The 18,839-nt window shown below is 39.7% G+C and overlaps 1 protein-coding gene across 3 annotated transcripts; it reads right to left on the reverse strand.

Moving 5' to 3' along the window:
* Positions 1–1,245: 1,245 nt before the first annotated feature.
* Positions 1,246–18,109, reverse strand: LOC129376941 (MICAL-like protein 2). 3 transcript variants are annotated; one of them, XM_055056647.1, is made up of 17 exons: positions 17,957–18,109; positions 15,302–15,747; positions 13,392–13,440; positions 11,216–11,357; positions 10,946–11,133; positions 10,170–10,294; positions 9,110–9,778; positions 7,715–7,890; positions 6,013–6,076; positions 5,410–5,522; positions 5,245–5,309; positions 3,815–3,938; positions 3,618–3,723; positions 2,670–2,743; positions 2,460–2,574; positions 2,182–2,228; positions 1,246–1,635 (listed from the first exon to the last, which is right to left on the reverse strand). In XM_055056647.1, the coding sequence occupies exons 2-17, from the start codon at positions 15,442–15,444 to the stop codon at positions 1,559–1,561; spliced, it is 2,277 nt and encodes a 758-aa protein (XP_054912622.1). In that variant the 5' UTR covers positions 15,445–15,747; positions 17,957–18,109; the 3' UTR covers positions 1,246–1,558. The 3 variants fall into 3 exon arrangements, with proteins under 3 accessions (XP_054912622.1, XP_054912621.1, XP_054912623.1); XM_055056646.1 differs by having other exon boundaries at positions 17,925–18,109; XM_055056648.1 differs by lacking the exon at positions 17,957–18,109 and adding an exon at positions 17,877–17,908.
* Between the last annotated feature and the right edge of the window lie 730 nt (positions 18,110–18,839).

Below are 18,839 nucleotides of genomic sequence, written 5' to 3' on the forward strand. Positions count from 1 at the left end.
TAATATAGAATAAAAATATTACAAACATACACATATTCAGGTCCAATGTGAACCGCATCTGGTGCTCTCCTGACTCATTAATGAAATACATGTAATTACACATAAAGGTCACATGAGACAAACCAGTCATTTTCTTAATGCAGCAGCAATAATGTAGCAGATAGAATTATTATCATTTTCATTTTACATGCCATACAAATCTTTAGATCATACTGTTATTTGGATGGCTATCATTCCAAAAAGATTATGAGTATTTCATTTATAGAGAAATTTAACAACAGACCGGATGATTTTCCACATGACCAGCCTTTACAAAACATTATGATTTCAACAAAGTAGAAACTACAAAAAGTCAATAACTTAAAACGCAGGAGCTAGCTCTCTTAGTGCCTTCCCTTTGAAGGCTAACATCTGCTGTAAGCAGATCTAACATCAGATGTTAGCTAGCAGCTGATGTTAGCTGTTAGCTAACGCGTAACATCAGCTAACAGCAGACGTAGCACATGTTAAGTGTTAGCTACCAGCTGCTAACAGCCAACATCTGGATGCTATTAGGCAACGACCTGTTCGATGTCAGCTGACATCAGCTAGCTGTTTCAGAGCTAATAGCTAGCTGAGCTAAATCACAAGCTCAGCTAGCTGGTGAAAGCAGTATTTTGCCACAAAACAAACTTCATTCAAGCATTATCCAGCAAAACTGAACATTCCCATTGGGCAGGCAGTGCTGCACATCCTGTCACCTGCTTTAGACTCGTACATCAGCAACAACCGAACTGAAACGTGACAAAAGACTAAATCTTCACAAAAGGCATGAAACACTGTAGGGTGCTTTGGGAATTTGAATAGTTTTAAGATGCGTAATTATGGAAAATACCATGGAAGTTTAGTTATCTGCTGATGACCTCTGTGCAGGAATAACCTTATGATTAAAAAAAAAAGTCTGAACTTGATTGGGTTTTAACTGAACCGGTGGAAGAATGAGACAAATGAAAAATCTCAAGATTGATCCTCAATCTGCATTGCTAGTGCGAAGGGAACTACAACACGGTGTGTCTTGATGGGAACCTGCTAGCATAAGCTGTTCGTAAACATTTTCACCAGGGTGCCAATAACTGTGGCAGGTTCCCAAAGATAAAGCACAGAAATTTCTCTAATTTCTTGTGATGACAATCTTTTTGTTGAGCCTGAGCAAAATATCTCAGAATTAAATCTTGTTTTTTTACCCATTATATATTACAGAATACATCCAGTATTGAATATTTTATGCAAGTAAGGAAATACAAGGCAGACACTGAGAATGTTGGGGCGTAAAGTCAACAGGTGAAAATAAGAACAAGATTAGAACTAAACGACTGGAGTACTGAAGTAAATCTCATTGCAAGGTGGTGGATCTTTCTCTTTTCTCTCTCCTACACCCACACCCACACACACACACACACACACACACACACACACACACACACACACACACACACAGCGTATCGATGTTATCCCAGGAATTGACAGAGATCAGAGGAAGCAGCTTGTGAAAACAAGGTGGTTTTGGTTTCCAGGAGCATCATACGTCCTTCTTGCCTCCCCAGCTGAACAGTTTGAATTTTTGAGACTTTCTCTTGGTTTTGTCCTTCTTTACGCCTGGGAGGAAAAAGAGAAGAACAAACTCAAAACAGGCCGTTAGACAAAGTAAAGGAAAAAAAAAATAAATAAATACAGAAAGTTTGCCATGAACTCCATGAATACATTAAAGCGAAATGGCTAATGTTTAGCCCACGTTCCATGTTCACTCGCCGACCTCTCACCGAGTTTCAATAAATCTCCAGTAGGTTCCGCTCCGGGTTCCCGATCATGAATTGCAAATGACCAACAGAGTTTTCAAAAGGGTCAAATTAACCGGCCGCATTAACCATTTTGTCTAACAAAAATGCAGGAAAAGCTTTTTTTTTTCTTTCTTTTTTTTAATGTTTGATGCCATTTCCCATTAGCAGACATTAAATCAAATTAGTTGAAAACATCGCCTCGGCAGCACTCATTAAAAATGCACCGCAAGTTCACAAAGACAAACTTTTCCCCAAGTTCTATCCACTTCAGCTAAACCTGAAATCTGTTTGCTTGGACAGCGACTAGAATCACAGCGACAACCAGGCTTTGGTTAATGAGAGAGGGGGTGGTGGAGACACTCACTGAAATTCATCATCATCTTGTTTAGCTCCTCATCCTCCTCTTCCTCCCTGCAGAAAACAAAACAAACAAAAAAAAAGCACAAAGAGCAAACAAGTTTAGAATGAGCTCATGCCTGTGTGTGGAAACACTGCGTTTGTGTAAAGTCAAGAGGAACATGAGCGTTCTGCACGAGGATTGTAGACAGAGGTCTGTTGTTTCAAGTATTTATTTCATCTGCTAAATCAGATCCATACCGTAACTTTTAAAAAAAGGAAAAAATAAATAAATAAAGAACATACCTGAGCCTGTCCTCATCCAGACCTTCTACGATAGCGTTTCTATCGTTGACGATCTCTATGAGTTTCTCCATGAGGTGCTTTTCCCTCTGTCTGTCCCGGAACGTTTTTAAATGTTCTGGAAACACAACAGCATTTCAGTCGCGCCGCCGCAGAACTCCGCGTTTTTATTTTTTGTTGTTTTCGCTGACATTGTTCCTCTACAGAACTCACCTGGTTTCTCCATCAGCCTCCGGAGCTCCTGTTCCACACTGGGCTGCTCTTCTTCCAGATCCTGAGTTCGTCCTCTGCAGGTATGAGAAAAGGAAACAAAAACAACCAAAAAACAAGCTCATTTAAAACAAACTGAAGAGAATTTCTAGCTTGATCTGCCTTGAATCAGAAGTTATTATGAACTGCTCTAATTTAAACAACCTTTATTTAGTTAGCATGATCACCAATGTCAGAGAATAAACGGTTTTCCTGGAACAGTAAGTTGTTTCTCTGCCTGTAGTATATTGAGCAGCACATGCAAGATGTTGGTTGACAGTGCTAAGACCCTCCCCCTGGCTCTGATTGGTTGTTTCGACCAGGTAGTGGCACAGTTTTGCAGACTGAGGTGGTGGAGGAGTTGATTTTTTTTCTCCACAGATTATCTCCGATGATGTTACGACATGGCAACAGTTTTAATAAAACATATTTTTGTAAGTTACGTACTGCAGCTTTAAGGAAGTGTGGAAACCTGATAAAAATATATTCCTCTACTATGATCCTTTTAAAGCCACAGTAAAGCAGACTGTGGATTTTGGATCTGTCATCAACCATTTTTTTTTTTTTGTTTTGTTTTTTAAGAAATTACAGTAAAGCACTTTTTAGATTCCAGAATTTCCGTTGACTCCCAGTACATCCAAGTTCATAAATATGTTTTTCTGAACGACATCCTGATTCCAGCTACTGTTTGCTCAGTGTGGCCAGTGGGGGGCCTCAGCTGCCTTGTTCCTCGCTGTGGGACAGAGGAGGGAGGACACTGGGACCTCAAACTGTCGACCTTCTGGCCACAAGTCTGTTCCGCTAATTACTGAAAACCCCTTTTTTCTAACCCGTGTGTGTGTGTGTGTGTGTGTGTGTGTGTGTGTGTGGGTGGGTGTGTGTGTGTGGGTGTGTGTGTGTGTGTGTACTCACATATACACAAGCTCTGACTCACGACGCATGGCCACCTGCTTGTTCCTGATCAAGGTGAACCACTCGACCATAAGCTCGTCTTCGTCGTCGCCGCCACCGCCGCCCTCTGTCGCACAACAGACAGGCGTCCGATCAGAGGCGCGCTCCCTCCCCTTCCATTTCCCTCCAGAAGTGCATTCTGGGAGTGGCTGGCTCACCTTCCTCGCTCTTGCGCAGCCTCAACTCCAGCTCCACTCCTCTCCTCTCCAGGTCATTTAGGTTTTCTTCGATCTCCTTCAGCTCCCGGATGATGTCCACTTTGGGGATGTAGCCGGGCTTCGTCTGCAGATGTTCACATACGTAAGCAAAGTTTTGTGCAAAGTTAAAAAAAAAACAAAGTACATTTTGGCAGATTTAACACGTTTATTTTTTTACATGTGCCCTCTTGTTTTTTGAGGGGGGCTTTAAATGGCATAATATTGTACTCAGGCTTTACTCGTCTTTCCACATTTAAAAAAACTTCTCCTTTTACATCCGTTTTTAACATTTAGTCAGTTTTTATCTTGACAAGTGATGTATAAACAAGGTTTTACTTGTTCACTAAAATGGTGTGAGACCAGTTGAAATATTGACAAGCTAATAATAATAAACATTAACAAGCTGAAACGAAACGTGTAAATGTCCAACCACAGACTAGAGTATTTACAGATGCTTTGATGTTTATGTCCAAAATGACCAAGTTGAAGTTAAATAATCAGCTGGTCCCACCAATAGAAAAACAGAAATCTTTTTGCGCTGCTTGCTAAGAATAATATCTCCCTACCTTCTCCATGTATGCTGTGTTGTTTTTAGTCTGTCGTAATTTTGACATTTTATGTGCATACATGATTTTTGTTCCTTTTTATTGGTCTTTTTTTTCTCTCCTTGTTCCCTTTTTTTAACGTTAATTTTGTTTTGTTAACAAAACAAAATTAAGTCTGTCACAATAACAATTTTGCTTGATGATATATTGTCCCAGAAGTTATCGCGATTAACTATAATATTGTTGTTTTGAGACCATTTTCAATAATGCAAGCATACATTCTCAAAGATGAATAAACTTTCAATTCTAATGAACACAGGGTTTTCCCAGTGTATTATAAGCCTGGCGGGCCACCAGGCTTTATTTGTTCCCCCACCAGGCTAAGCATTCCTTATTTATTCAAGTCTTTTTAAAATATTTGCGTTTTTTAAGACTTTATAGCTGTTGTTCAGGTATTAATCTTCCAATAATACATAATTATCAAGTGATATTTTAAAACTTCCAGTCATTTTAAAACATTTTTAACTCAAAAACACACAAGTTATCTGGCGGGAAGCCTTGGAACATTTATCACTTGAACTGGAAAATATTTAAAATATCCAAAATAAATAAAACCAACAGAAACATAAAATAAAACGGAAAGTGAAGTCGAAACAAAACTGTCCTCAAAAAAAGAAATGACTTGTTGAGACCAAAGGACCAAAGTGAGCACTTTGGTCATTCAGTTATTGATAGAAAAATAAACAAAAGAGGAAAACAATAAATCATGCAAATGGAAATGATTGAGATTGTTTTAATTTGTCAAGTGGTGAACAGACTGACTGATTATTGTAACCTAATTCTTACCTTAGAGTTCTGTGACTCGGACTTTGCGGCATTGGGAATTTGTTCTTTCGGTCCGTTCTGAGATTCTGATGAGATCAAATTCAAAATATGAATGCAACATTGATTGTTCTCAACTTCTTTAAGAATTGAAAACTGAAATCCCAGTGCAGTGGATGTGGCCGTTACCCTTTGACACAGAAATGATGGTGCTGACCGCCGAAGGCCCACCAGAGGGCTCTGAAGTTCTGGTCGCTCCATTACTGTACGGTTTAGGAGAAGACTGAGGAAGACCTGCTGGTCTGAACAGACGAGATTAAAATTAGCGCAAAGAAACCGAGAATTTAATCGTCCTCATTTCATCTGCTTTCAATCCACCCCGGTTCTGCGACAGCATTTCTGAGATTTGATTTATGAAAGGAGAAGGAAAAGGAGAGGGAATTCTTTGGAAGGAGCATATGCTGCACCGCGGAGAACTCCGCTCCGTCCTGACGCCATTTGGGGCGGAAGGGGAGAGACGGAGAACGGCGGCAACAAATGACGGCTGGGCCATTTGGCCGAGCAGCGGGTTCAGGCGTCCTGCAGGAGGACGGATGGAGGGACAGGAGGGATGGACAAGACATGAGGAGGAAAGAAAAATCTCCAACAATTAAAGCTCCATGTCAGTATGCTGAGAGTACACCCATGTACAAACACTCCCTGCCGTTAGAACAGGAAGGAAGGGAGTCACCAATGGACAGCGAAAAGATAAAAACAATTTTTAAAAAAAAGATGGATAATAGAATGGCTTACTTTGCTTCTTTGGAGACAGGCTTGAGCTTTGACCTCCAGGCTCCAGGAGACTCATTTTCTGACACTACAAAAAAAAAAAAAAAAAAAAAAACAAAAATGTTTAAAAGCAAACAAAAAAATTTCTGGATCATTTGAAGTGGCTGAATCTGCGATTTATCCATGCTTTTATATAAAGAATTGCAATAATCTAAACGAGTTGTAATAAAGTCATGGATAAGTCCTTCAAAGGCCTTAAAACAAAAGTAAGATTTAACTTTTTCTAACATCCGCAGGTGATAAAAACTTCATTTAACAACAGTGTTAACTTGTTTATCTAGCTTTAAACAGCTATCAAAAGTAAAACCAACATTCCAAGCAGAGGTCTGACAAAACCGAGCTAAAGAACCAAGAATCACATCTGGATTTGTAGTCAAACAATATAACTTGAGTTTTACTTTGATTGAGGTAAAGAAAGTTTTGTTCCATCCAAGATTAGGTCAGTGCAATGGAGTCACAATGCATCATATTTATTCTCTTCTAAATTAATAGATTTTTGTTTCAAGGACATGCATATGTACTGGTTGATGGCAGAGGTAGGACGTGCAACATGGTGCCTTTTCCAAATTTAACCAGCAGATGGCCCTGTGGGCAACTAGTTGGAGACTCTTCAGCCGCTTGAGTTTTTCTCTTTTTTTGCTTGACTAGTTATAAAAATGCAAATGAACAGCTTTCTTCACTGTGTCTGCACTGCAGGAACACAAAATCAGATCAAGTATTTGTGGTCAAAACTTTGAAAATTGTAAGTTAATTTTAAAATTAACTTGTAAGTTTATTTTGAAAGGAGACGAAACTAACTTACAAGTAACTTTTCAGAAAAATATAGGAGCCATTTGAAGAATTTTGCCCAACCGCCTTGAATTTTGGTATCCATTTACAAATCATTTGGTACCAATGCCCTCAGCTAGAGGTATTTAATTGAATAGGTGTTAAATTATAAAAATATTTGGTAACACTTTATTTGAAGCGGTGTGCTTAAGACTTTAAAATTAAGCGCATTTTGACTGCGTTGTGCTGTGCAACGGTGCGGGGAAAAAGTGTGATCGCGTCTCTGTTCTTGCATGGCGTTTTCTGCCCACATCCTCAGCACGTCAAAAATAAACAAAAAAAAACTTTTTTTTTTAAGTCAATAGTTTCTTAATGTTGATGAAAAAGTACTAGTTCTTCTGAAAGAGTATTTCACTTATAACACTGGAAAAATGTCTTCTCATAAGTGAAATAATCTGCCAGTGGAACAAGGACTTTTTCATGAATAATAAGAATTATTTGCTACAATTATTTACTCCAGTATCTTGTGGAAAACGTACTTGTAAATTTGTTTTATCTTACTTCAAGTGCTGCAACAATACGATAAGACAATGACTTAATTTATTCTCATAAATTTGTGACTTAATTTTATAATTACATTTACTTTTATTTTCTTATCATAGCCCTAATACTCCGCCATGGAAAGAAATGCTGCAGAAAACTCTTCAACTAGACACATTGCTGAGTCTAAGTGTCGTTTCACTCCCTTTTTTATTTCTGTCACAAAAAGTTTCTCTCTCGACAATTTAGTTATTTACTTTGTGACTTTAAATGAATAAGATACATCCCACACCAGAATATAACCTTCAAACTGCCATGTCAAGAGGGGATAATAACTCCTTGAAAGAGTGTGTTTAACCTGATGTGTTGTGGGAGGTTTGGGGAGGTTTTAGGCCGCTCCGACCGACCGCACCGGTAACAGACTTTTCAGGCTCTGGAGTCTGCAGATCCGCCAGGAGAGACGGGTCTGCTTTCAGCTTCACCTTCCCTCTGACGCCCCCCGTTTCAGTCTTCTTTGGCGTCTCCTCTTGAGGTCTGAACGCAACAAATTAAACTGATTCAAAGTCATTCCTGATCACAAGACATTAAACGTGTACAAGAGCTTAAGCAGCAGTATGCAACTTTTATAAATAACAAAAAGGTTTCTTTTTACATATTTGTTAAAACTGCAATAGTAAAGTATAAGACAGATAATCTGTAAAAATAAAAAAAATTAAAAAAAGGAAATAGAGCTCCTCTGCCTTCTGAAGAAATACACCACTCTGTCAGAAATAACCAATCAGAAGCAGGAGGAGTGCAACCTCGCCTACAAGCCGCTTACAACTTCCTCCTCTCCTTGCTACATTAAAGCTGGTTCACCACAACGGAGCCTACCGTCAATGCTAAAGCCAGTTAGCATAGCCAACGATGACGTGGATAAACGGAAAATGAGAACATTGAGCAGTATGTACACGATCATGACTGACAGCTGCGCTAAGCCCTGCAAGCGTTTTTTTTTTTTACTGGGAACTGTGCATTTCTTCAGATGGCAACAGTAGCTCAGGCAGATGGTAATATTTTCACAGATTGTCTCATGTTATACTGACAGGAGCTGTTTCCATTGCAAATGTGCGCAAACCTTTGTCTATTTTCTGCTAATCTCAAAAAGAACACAATTTTGCAATTGAGGTGTTTCCATTGAAATAAGAAATAAAAATTAAAATCAAACACGAATAAGTTTATTCGCACTAAATCATGTGAGCAATGGATTTAGTGTGAATAGTTACATGAGATATATCCGCAACTCAGCCAGTCAGAGGAGACTTCAGTATCTTATTCACTCTACGTCTACGACGTTCTGAGGATATTGTAGACGGCCATTTTACATAAGAGTTATGGCTTCAACAGGTTGGAATGACACACAACTTTTTATGAACTGTGTGAGCAAAGACAAGCATCATCCAGTTTCTACTTCCTGTCGTCTTCTTTGTGGTTTTCGCCAGTAGTAAGATCTGGTAGTTGATCATGTGTCTTGTAATGAGAAAAATGTTTTACAATACGGCTGAAAACCCACCGCATGGTAACGCAAAAACTTTTTATTGAAAATTGAGAGGTTTTCTTTTTTAACTGGCTTGTTTTCATAAAGGGAATTTATTTTCCTAATTTCAATTGTGCAATTTTACTGTTAACGCAAACACAACTAGTATCAACAAATATGTAAAAAACATAAATACTGTAGCGTTAAGGATAATTCTTCCGTTCTGATCAGACTTACTTGTCAGTTTTTCGGAGCGCTATGTTTGTCCACGATGGTTTGCTGCTGTTGTTGTTGTTCTCCTCAGGAAGTTTCTTGGAGATGAAAGCTGCTGCTGATGCTCTCGTCTTATCATCATACTCTTTAGCATTTGTACTCGACTTGCTACCCGCAGCAGATGTTTTAGCTGCACCCCCTTTATCCACATCTTTAACATTGACAACCATGGTTACAGTCTGACCCGGCAACACGTCCTGCCCCTTGCTGTTCGCGGCCTGGCCTTTATTCACAGTTGTACTGAAGACTGACGTCTTTTTCTCCTCGTGATTGGCGCCGTCATCCGACTGTAAAAACTTCATTTTTGACTCCCACGTTTTGGCCACGGTGATGGAGGTCTGGGGAGCAGCCGTGGGCTTGGTGCTGACACCTGTTGTAAAGGTAGGCAGTTTGGACACGGGAACCTTTGGTGTTTCCGAAGCAGGAGCTGAGACAGGTGAAGCAGAAAACGAACTGGAGCCATTCGGAGGAGAGCCGGGCTTCTCCGTCACCCACACCGGCCCCAGTCTGGACGGTGTTTTAGCCGGGGCCACTGTGGCGGGTTTACTTTGTTCGGCTTGGGGAGTGAATTTGGAAATGTGGGTGTTTGAGGGAAGATCGCGAAACGGGGAGCTGGTATTCGTCGAAAGAGACCTGAAATACAGGAAAGAAAATGTGGTTTTAATAGATGATATTTTTTGAGAACCAGTCATAAAGAATTCTTCTGTTTTTACTTTTGTGGTCATAATTAAATGTTTCAGAGCATCAAACTAATTTTTACATCCTAAAATGTGAATTAGCGTGGCAAAAAAAAACAACCCTCTGCTCTTTACTTCGTACAGAGAGGTGCAGAGGGCCTGGAGATCGCGGCTATTGAGAAACAATTACTTCCTGCAGGAATGCATTCTTTTGAAATTTTAAACGACTGGATAAAATGTTTTCCAACGGTTACTGCTGAACTCAAACTAACAGCATTTCAAAAGAGAATAGTTAAAACATAGTTGAGGTTTGCAGTCTGGACAATGACCCAGACAGATGTCCTTACCTTGCACAGTTCCTGTGATAGAGCTTTCCCTCTACTAGGTGTCGCTGCACCAGGTGAACATGTTTGTTACACGACACACATTTGTTGCTTAAAGTTCCTGCATGAGATTTCTCAACCTGATGATCCTGGAAGACAAAGAAGACGTCTGTTAATGAGGAACTTCTTTTAAGACGGCAGTGAGAACATCTGCTTTTTTGGGAAATTCATTTTTATTCTACATGATACATTATTGATTTATTGCGATTTGTCGCAATAAATCAATAACTTGCATGATAAAACAAGCTTAATTATTTCCATCTGCATGATTTATCATTTCTCTCTTTGACCCAAAAACAGGATGTTAAAAGTCTTCAGTCATTTTTTAAGTCAAATTTGTTTACAGTGGCATCATAACTTATGTTAGTTGTTGTTTCTGTTGTTTTGTTTGTTTTGGATATTTCAAATGTCTTCCAGTTTCAGTTCTAAATGTTCATTAGAATCTCAAGTTCATTGAACTCTGAAAATGCATTCTTATTATGCCATTATTACCACTATATCACATGAAAATGATCAACAGTGTTGTCATTCATAGCAATAACGATTCGAACAATTTGTCATCTGGCAAAATAGTTTTTTTTGACAGGCCTTCTGATGACAACGGCAACATGAGGAATCTTTCATGTGGAGTCGTTTATGTCATTGTTACTAAAATTTCACTTACAATTTTGCATTTTGTGAGTGAATACTTCTCAAAATAAAGCCTGCGAAGTCCAGATGCAGCCTAAAAGTGTCTTTACCTGCGTTGAACTTCTGATCTGTTTAGGTGACGGAGACGGCTTCGTAACGTTGGGAGAGCGGGGAGGACTGTTCTCCCTGCTGGGTTTAGATCCTGGAAACACCTTAGCAGTCACCGGCTGGTTCTTCTTCCCTGAAGGTTCGTCATCGGCGCCCTCTGCTGGACGCTTTATACCTGCCATGCCGCCAACTGAACGCAGACGTAAACAAATTACATGAGAAAAGACAGGCAATAATGTAGATTGACGTAATGAAGCAGGGTTAGAACTCACTTGGGGAACGTCCATGGAAGTAGTTGTAGTACTGAGAGACGTACGTCAAGATACTGAGGCGGTCAGGAACCCTAAGAGCCACCATGTCTTCCGCATCCAGCAGAGCCGGAATCCCCAGTTGTTCTTCTGCAACTTTAAAAGCCTGGAAAAAACACAAAAAAAATATGTTTAATCAATGAAACATTTTTTTTTTCTTCAAACAAAACCAAACAACAGATAAAGTGATAAAGAGGAGGCTTCCTGACTTTGTGTAAGAGTTTTTGGCTTTTAGAGGCCTCAGTGCATCAAAAAATATTAAATATTATTATAAGTTTAAATATCAGTAGAAAAGTGATCATGCTTTCTTATCTTCAGAAAGACATTTGTTCCTGCACGCCTGGTATTGAAAACATCTCAGAGCCTGTTTTTTCACAGCCCATGCAGAACGAAAGGCGGCAAAGAGAAGTTTGGCAACTCGAATGTTGACTCTCACTCACCAGTTCAATGAACAGGAAACAAGCTGAGGCCTGCCAGTGACCACCAGATACACAACTTAATCAGAAATCAGATCATCAGCAGAGCCTCTCAAAACTCACTTTGTCGTTGACTTGCCCTGCCACTTTCTAAAAATGCTCAATGGAGCCGGTCTTTCACCAAACTGGTTGCCAAGTTTCTGGAAAACCCTTGCAAGGAATCCGTTTCACTCAGAGCATAGCAGACGTTTCCCATAATACATACCTTTCTTTTTCCCTCATTCATCATTAAACAAATAAACGCAGCTGGAATCAGATTGACAAAACTATACATTTTAATGTGGGCAGAGTGACTCAACAAAACACACTTTTTTTAAATCATCCATTTATTGTTCAGATATTGTCCAGATTTGGACTGGACAATATCTGGACAATATTGTCCAGATACGGTGATATGTTTTTTTGGCTGAAAAACGTATCATAATAAGCGTTCCATTTCAGTCTGTATCAATAATTATAGCATTTTTGTTTGTTTTAAATATCTAAAATACTGCCAAACAATTAGCGTGGCCTTTCCCATTTTATTCACAATTTTCACTCGTGTTGGCAGACATTGGGCAGAGTTTCCAAGACAAAGAACATGGAAGAGGAGAAAGAAATAGCTGCAATAAAAAAAAAAAAGTTCTGCCAATTAATACGTAGCCTATGTTAGCTTGGAAGTGTCGCCCTTTGCTAGCTGTGCTTAGCCTGAGCTAACGGTCAATAAGCTTTAGTGAAGAAACAGAAAAACTAGAGAAGATGCTGGTGAGCAAACCGAACAAGGTAATGGCACCACCTCAAGTTCATTGACCAACCACTTCATAAAACCCTGTACTACAGGGATCTGTTAACTGAAAACAACCAAGGGGGAATTCTGTGCAAGAATTTGTCGAGTTCAAATCTCAGCTTATGCTTTTATGTAGGAAGTTAGCATATTCTACTTTCTACACATACTTCAGTCCAAAGCCGGGCCTGGTGGGTTTGAATGTTCTCTCTGCTGATGTCAAGAAATGATGTAATTCTCAAAAACGCCAAGTTTATGTAACGCCAGGCCTTTAAGAAATTGTCAGCGATGTGACAGAACTACCAGGATTAGAAGTGAGTTAGCTAAAATTAAATCAGTTGGAGATGTTAAATCAGGCAACAAAGTTTCAATAGGTTCACAAAGGGAAACAAAACACAACATTGAGTGACTAAATAAAAACAATAGACTTTTGCTGTTGGTCCAGAACAAAGAGTTAAGATATCTCTGAACAAGAGAATCTGTGCCACATGACCACCAACACGTTAGCGTCATCCAAAATGCTGGGCCAGACTTATTTATAAAACCAAACAATTCTTCTGGGAATTTTCTGGCAGTTGTTTTTGCCAAGTAGGTTCCTGAAATGACAGGAAAAGTATCAAATAGGCAGCCTGGATAAGAGCTGTTGAAACTGTCTAAAAGCTACAACACTTCCTTTATTATCTCCCTTTGTGTACGAAACATTGGGCCATCCTTTATGACATGCAGTGGATCATTTCTTCCCACAATTGTTCTCATCTTGGACTTCCAAATCAAAACCGTTATTGTGCTGCAACAGCACTTGCTGGGACTCACCCAAAATATTGTATAATGAAACACAAGACAGAATATTTATGATACTACAAAACCTTAGAGCATTCGTGTCAAAGACAACAGGTCTTACCAGCTTGTTGTTGTCGTAGACATCTTCCTTCTTCAGGGAATCAAAGTTGCTGCAACAGAGAAATTAAAAACGAAGAGGAAAGGAACATGAGATCAAACTTTCCCAGCTACCTTTATTAGTTCTGGAGCAGTGACATGTGTTGTTTAGTCATGCATAGTTTCCTCACTTCGCCATGACACGACAGTACGAGTGAGTCAGACTAGATGTATGTGCTCTGTCAATGATCCCATGCATCCTAAACTGAAACCAACACAAAGCTCAGACTGCAGAGATCACTCGGGCCGTTGTTGAGCAACTCCAGCAGCGCATTTAACCACCGACTATAGCTCCAGAAACACGACTAAAATTAAAATGTTCTGCAATTCCGCGGTCTGGCGGCTGGTGACGGCTGGTGGAGGCTGGGATGGAGGACACACTGGGAGCAGTTTTATCTCCGTTTGATATTACTCTGCCGTTAAAGAAACACGTCAAGGAAGAAAAAAAATTAAGGTGTAAGCCGGCCAAGGTTCAATATGTGATAAGTTAAGGCTTAGTAACAGCTAAATAATTAATCTGAGAATGAGCTTATGTTGAGTTTAGTCGTGTCCCAGTGATACTCTGGCATTACCGAGGACAATATTTACATATTTCTGCCCTAATGAAAGCTGCTTGTTTTGAAAAATGTCGTCTGAATCAAGAGCTGACTTTTTTTCTTCTTCTTCTTCTCCAAAGATAAACACAAGGAAAGAATGCAAGCGAGTTACATTTTGCTTTCAATAAGGCAGATTTATAAATAAATCTTCTCCCTGCTTTCTGGAACTGTTGAGAACTAAGCCTGCATTTTTCAGCCCCTTCTAGCACATTTCATAGCTTTCACTTTGCCTAAAAAGTTATTTTTACAGATGACACGCTGGTGAAAACATACAATATCACTGTAAAATGGAAAGAAATAACTTATTCTCGTATACAGGTTTTTAAAAAACAAACATATAATCTGACCATTTTACTGTCAAAGGTTAACACCAAGTTTATCCTCAAATCTTCATTTCTGTTCTGAACAGTATCAAGAGTTCTTGTGTATCTAAAGATCTATGTTATCATCACAAGGAAGACCAACGAAATAAAAAACACCAACATTATTTTACTACAGATTTGTCAGTAACTGAAAAGTATTGCTATGTACTGGACTGTACATGAACTCAATACTTGACTGGTCCTCGTTTTTACAAATGACTCTTTAAGTAGTGGCCACAACTGCAGTTTTCATTTTGATCTCCCTGAGCTCTGAGTTTCACCACACCGTCTTCCTTCCACTCAACTTTCCAATAATATGCTCAGACCAGAAGCACACGCTTAGATAACATGTAGTTGATAAGTTTGCTTCTTCTCGATTACCCATCAGTGGTTTAGTTTTGGTTTCTTGCGATATTCAAATTGACTGGCAATGAGAATTAGAAAATAATCCAAATCATGAAAATGAGTAAAAATAGACTTAGAAAGAATTTAAGTTTGGCATATTTCAGTGTTTGAATCGAATGACTGAAATCAGCTTTTGGATTATATTCTACTGATGTGCTTTTTTGTAAGCATTTAACTATTGTAATGTCTAAACATTCATCTCACAGAGTTAAGACTGAAGTTGAATTGGTTCTTTCAACAGATCAGTCCCGTTGAACCCTGAGCTCCACTGAGTCCACGGCTCAACTTCTCCTCCACAGATCCATCCGGATGAGGTTTGATCTCTTCTTATTAAATCTGCCATAAAACTGAAGGAAAATAAAAAAAACCCTGATAGAGTCTGAGTAGTGAAAAAAAAACATAACATAAAATAAAAATAAAAGCGCAAACAGATCCTCTCTTGCGTTTTAAAAGCTCCGGACGCACACGGCGGACCTCGCCGCGGGTCGTGCTTCCACAGCCGCGATACTCACATGATGTCGGGTCTGTGTTTGTGGATGAGGGCGCAGAAAGCCAGGCCGTCCCTGAAGGACGTGGTCATGTTGGTGATGGACACATCCCGGTAGCCCTCACACTGGATCCTGCACCACTGCTGCAGAGCCTTCACGGCCGCCATCCCAGACCTCAGAGCCCGCACAGAGCCCGCAGATCGGCGGTGGAAGTCCCGGAGCTCCTCCTCGCTCAGTCCTCCGCTTCCCCCCGCCTCTCGCGCTCTCTGCCCGGCGAACTTCAGGGAACTTTCCGCGGCCTCACCGACACGCTGGATCCAATAAGAGGCTGACTCAGACAAGCGCGTCGGCTGGGAATCGGCTGTTCTCCCTCAGCTGATAGAGGAAATAACCGGGTTGTGACACCTGTGGACGGTCGGGTCTGACGTGGTGTGGGTGGAGCTCCACGGAGCTTCTTTAGGTGTTTTTTTCTGCGTGGGCCAGTCCCGAAGTTGATAACACAGAAACGACAGAAATCACCTCGAGATTAGATGCATAATTCAGATTTTCTTTTCAAATGAAACTCCTTGCATTCATACGTGGAATACAGCAGGGACGGAGCAAGGCTGCATGGGGCCGACAGAGGCGCCCCCAAGGGGGTGGAGAGGGTGTAAAAGTACTTTAACGCTGATGTATGTAACTCTTACATATTTGTTCATACTTTCACCATCTTGTGACAATATAATATGAGAAAGCTAATATGTGATAAAATTGAGTTCTTCCACCTTGTCCCTGCTGCTACTGCTGTCTGAAGAAATGTGCCGCTCCTGACCAAAAACAGCCAATCAGAGCCAGGGGGAGGGTCTTAGCGCTGTCAATCAACTTGCATGTGAACATGCTGCGGAATGCACTCATGGCGGAGAAAAAGCTCACTATTACAGGCAGACAGTTTACTCCCCGACATCGAAGTAGCACACACCGGCTTGATTGACAGCGCTAAGACCCCCCTCCTGGCTCTGAGTGGTTGTTTTCTAATTAGCAGTAGGAGAAGGCAGAGGAGTTCGATTTTTAGCTGTCTCATACTATGCTGTCTCAACAAATAATAGTTACGTCAAGTACAAACCCACTCAGATGGACAGTCTTATTAGTTTAATTGTATTAAGAACTGAAGAGCACAAGCTTCAAAAACTTGTAATGTCTGTTTTATTTCAAATTAATCCTGTCTCTTTTTCCCCTCTGTTGTTCGTAGTGCATTTTAAATATTTAACTCTTGATTCTGCTGTCAAATGATGATAGAGTCATGTAATTACATATACATGGGAATGTTTCCAATTCATTTTTTAAAATTAAAATCATTTTCATGTCCTAGTTTGTAATCATCTTAAAGGCCTCGCAAAAATCTATTAGCTATGAAGGTTAACTCATGTGAACAATGCTTTATAATATGCATTGTGCAGCTATTTTGGTAGCCCTGGGATAAGTAGTGAAAACAGTTAATCGGGTGTGGTTGAGCGGGTGAGATCCAGCTGGTCCGGTCCTGCTCAGGTGGGTGTGTTACAGGCGATGGGCGGCATCAGCTCGCTAAAATCACCCGACACCTTCAGAGTAACAACAAAGAAGAGGCGGAGGCTTTGTTTAGGTAATTCAGACATGTGTATACCTGCAGCCTTAGCAGCTTCTCCGCAGTACTCCTCATCTGCTTCTATTTTTCTCAACACATTCAACCTTTAAAATGTCTCATATTTCAGTTGCTTAATCTCATGTAACCTTTATGTCTCAAGTAAAAGATTAATACTTTTTTTTTTTTACTAAGGAAGACAAATGATGGCTCCAGTTCCTTAAGCTGACCTCATTTGTTGGGATCTTGATCGAGCTTCATGTCAATTAAATATAATTTGGTTAAAAAAACAAAGAGAAAACAAAACAAAAAGGTTTACGTCAACAAATTCCTGTTTTGAAATGGTTGGTTAGTCAAAACGTATTCTAATTGACTGTTAAAGCACATGATTACTGTGAGGAAGAGTGTGCAGAATCTAGGCTGACTGACAGGAAATATTTGCATAACTGAACTTAAACTGGTTCCTGACAAGCTTACACAAATATACATGAACATCATGAAGTTTTCCTTAGTAGTGGCTTACTTCTACCTTTAGGAATGATCTCACTGCAAGTAAATGCATTAAAATGAATATGGTTAAAAGAGTACAAAACAGTTTCTAAATAATTATTTATTTATTTATTTTTATATTAACTTTCTAAAGGTGCCAGCTTTGGTTTTAATAACACTTTTTTTATTCACATGATGGCCTAAATATCTGAGCAGTTAAAGCATTTAGTAACAAATTATAGGAAACCGGAAATTCTGGTTTTGCAGTTGCCTGGCCTTAAAACTGTATGAGCTGAATTTGAGTGTGCTATATTTTGAATCTGATCTAATTGGAATGTGTTTCCTTAAATTTTAAATAAACTAAACTGAACAACTGTTTGATTAATTGTAATGACCAATCTCTTTTAAAAGTGGAGCTGCGACACCTCACTTTGTCACAAAATGTTCAATTTCTGAAGCTAAACTTGGAACTCAAACGCTGTTTAGCAGAAAGTGTGGCAGTGGCAGGTTCACCGTGTGGCGGGTTCACCGTGTGGCGGGTTCACCGTGTGGCGGGTTCACCGTGTGGCGGGTTCACCGTGTGGCGGGTTTACCGTGTGGCGGGTTCACCGTGTCGAAGCTCAACTTTCTGCTGCGTCTTCAGAGCTTTTGTTTTTTCATGGCAGCTGAATTTATGGAGTAACGTCTTTAATGTGTTCATACGCTCTTAAAAACAAATATTGCACCGAATTCTGTGGTTTCCTGGACTTTGCGCGTCGTTCTGTTTGAACTGGACACAGAATACGTCAAAAACGTCGACCGTTGAACCATCGACCAATCACGTCGCGCGTTTCAACAGAATTTGGGAATTTGGTCAGAGGAGGCAACTGAATACTGAGCTACTAATCACAACAACAATCAGTTCATATTTGGAAAGTTACATTATCAGATGGACCAAAGTAGAAAGTTTGTGGAAAGTTTGGTATTTTAAGGAGCAAAATTATTTATGAAAGTCATTTAGAAACAAACAAAATCAAGCTAAAGAAATAGTTTTCTAAATCGCTTTCTTTCAGAATAAAGCAGATGAAACTTTAGCAAAAATAAGTGTGTGATCTTTTTGGGTAAAACAATCTGATTTTAATTTAGTGATATTACTCAGTGTGGGTAGAGGATCCAGACATTTTACTCAAGTGAGAGTCGCAATACTTTATCATAACTTTAGTAAAAGTGAAATGTAGACTGTTACAAAAAATGCTCCTAAAGTAAAAAAAATTTCCCCAAAAAAGTTACTCAAGTAAATGTAACTAGTTATTACCCAATTCTGGTTACAAGATGGCTTTTGGCATGTTTGAGTCAGGCTCTCCCACTTCATCATCATGTATTCCTCCTTAAGGAAGATGTCAAACTAGATAACACATTTCATCTGGTCATCTGACTGTCCTAGTCATAGTCAGAAGTTCCTGTTAGATGGAAAGAATTACAAGTTAAATGGATGTC

Source organism: Poeciliopsis prolifica, unplaced genomic scaffold, assembly GCF_027474105.1.
Source record: "Poeciliopsis prolifica strain line A6 unplaced genomic scaffold, Auburn_PproV2 SCAFFOLD045, whole genome shotgun sequence".
NCBI classification, from domain to species: domain Eukaryota; kingdom Metazoa; phylum Chordata; class Actinopteri; order Cyprinodontiformes; family Poeciliidae; genus Poeciliopsis; species Poeciliopsis prolifica.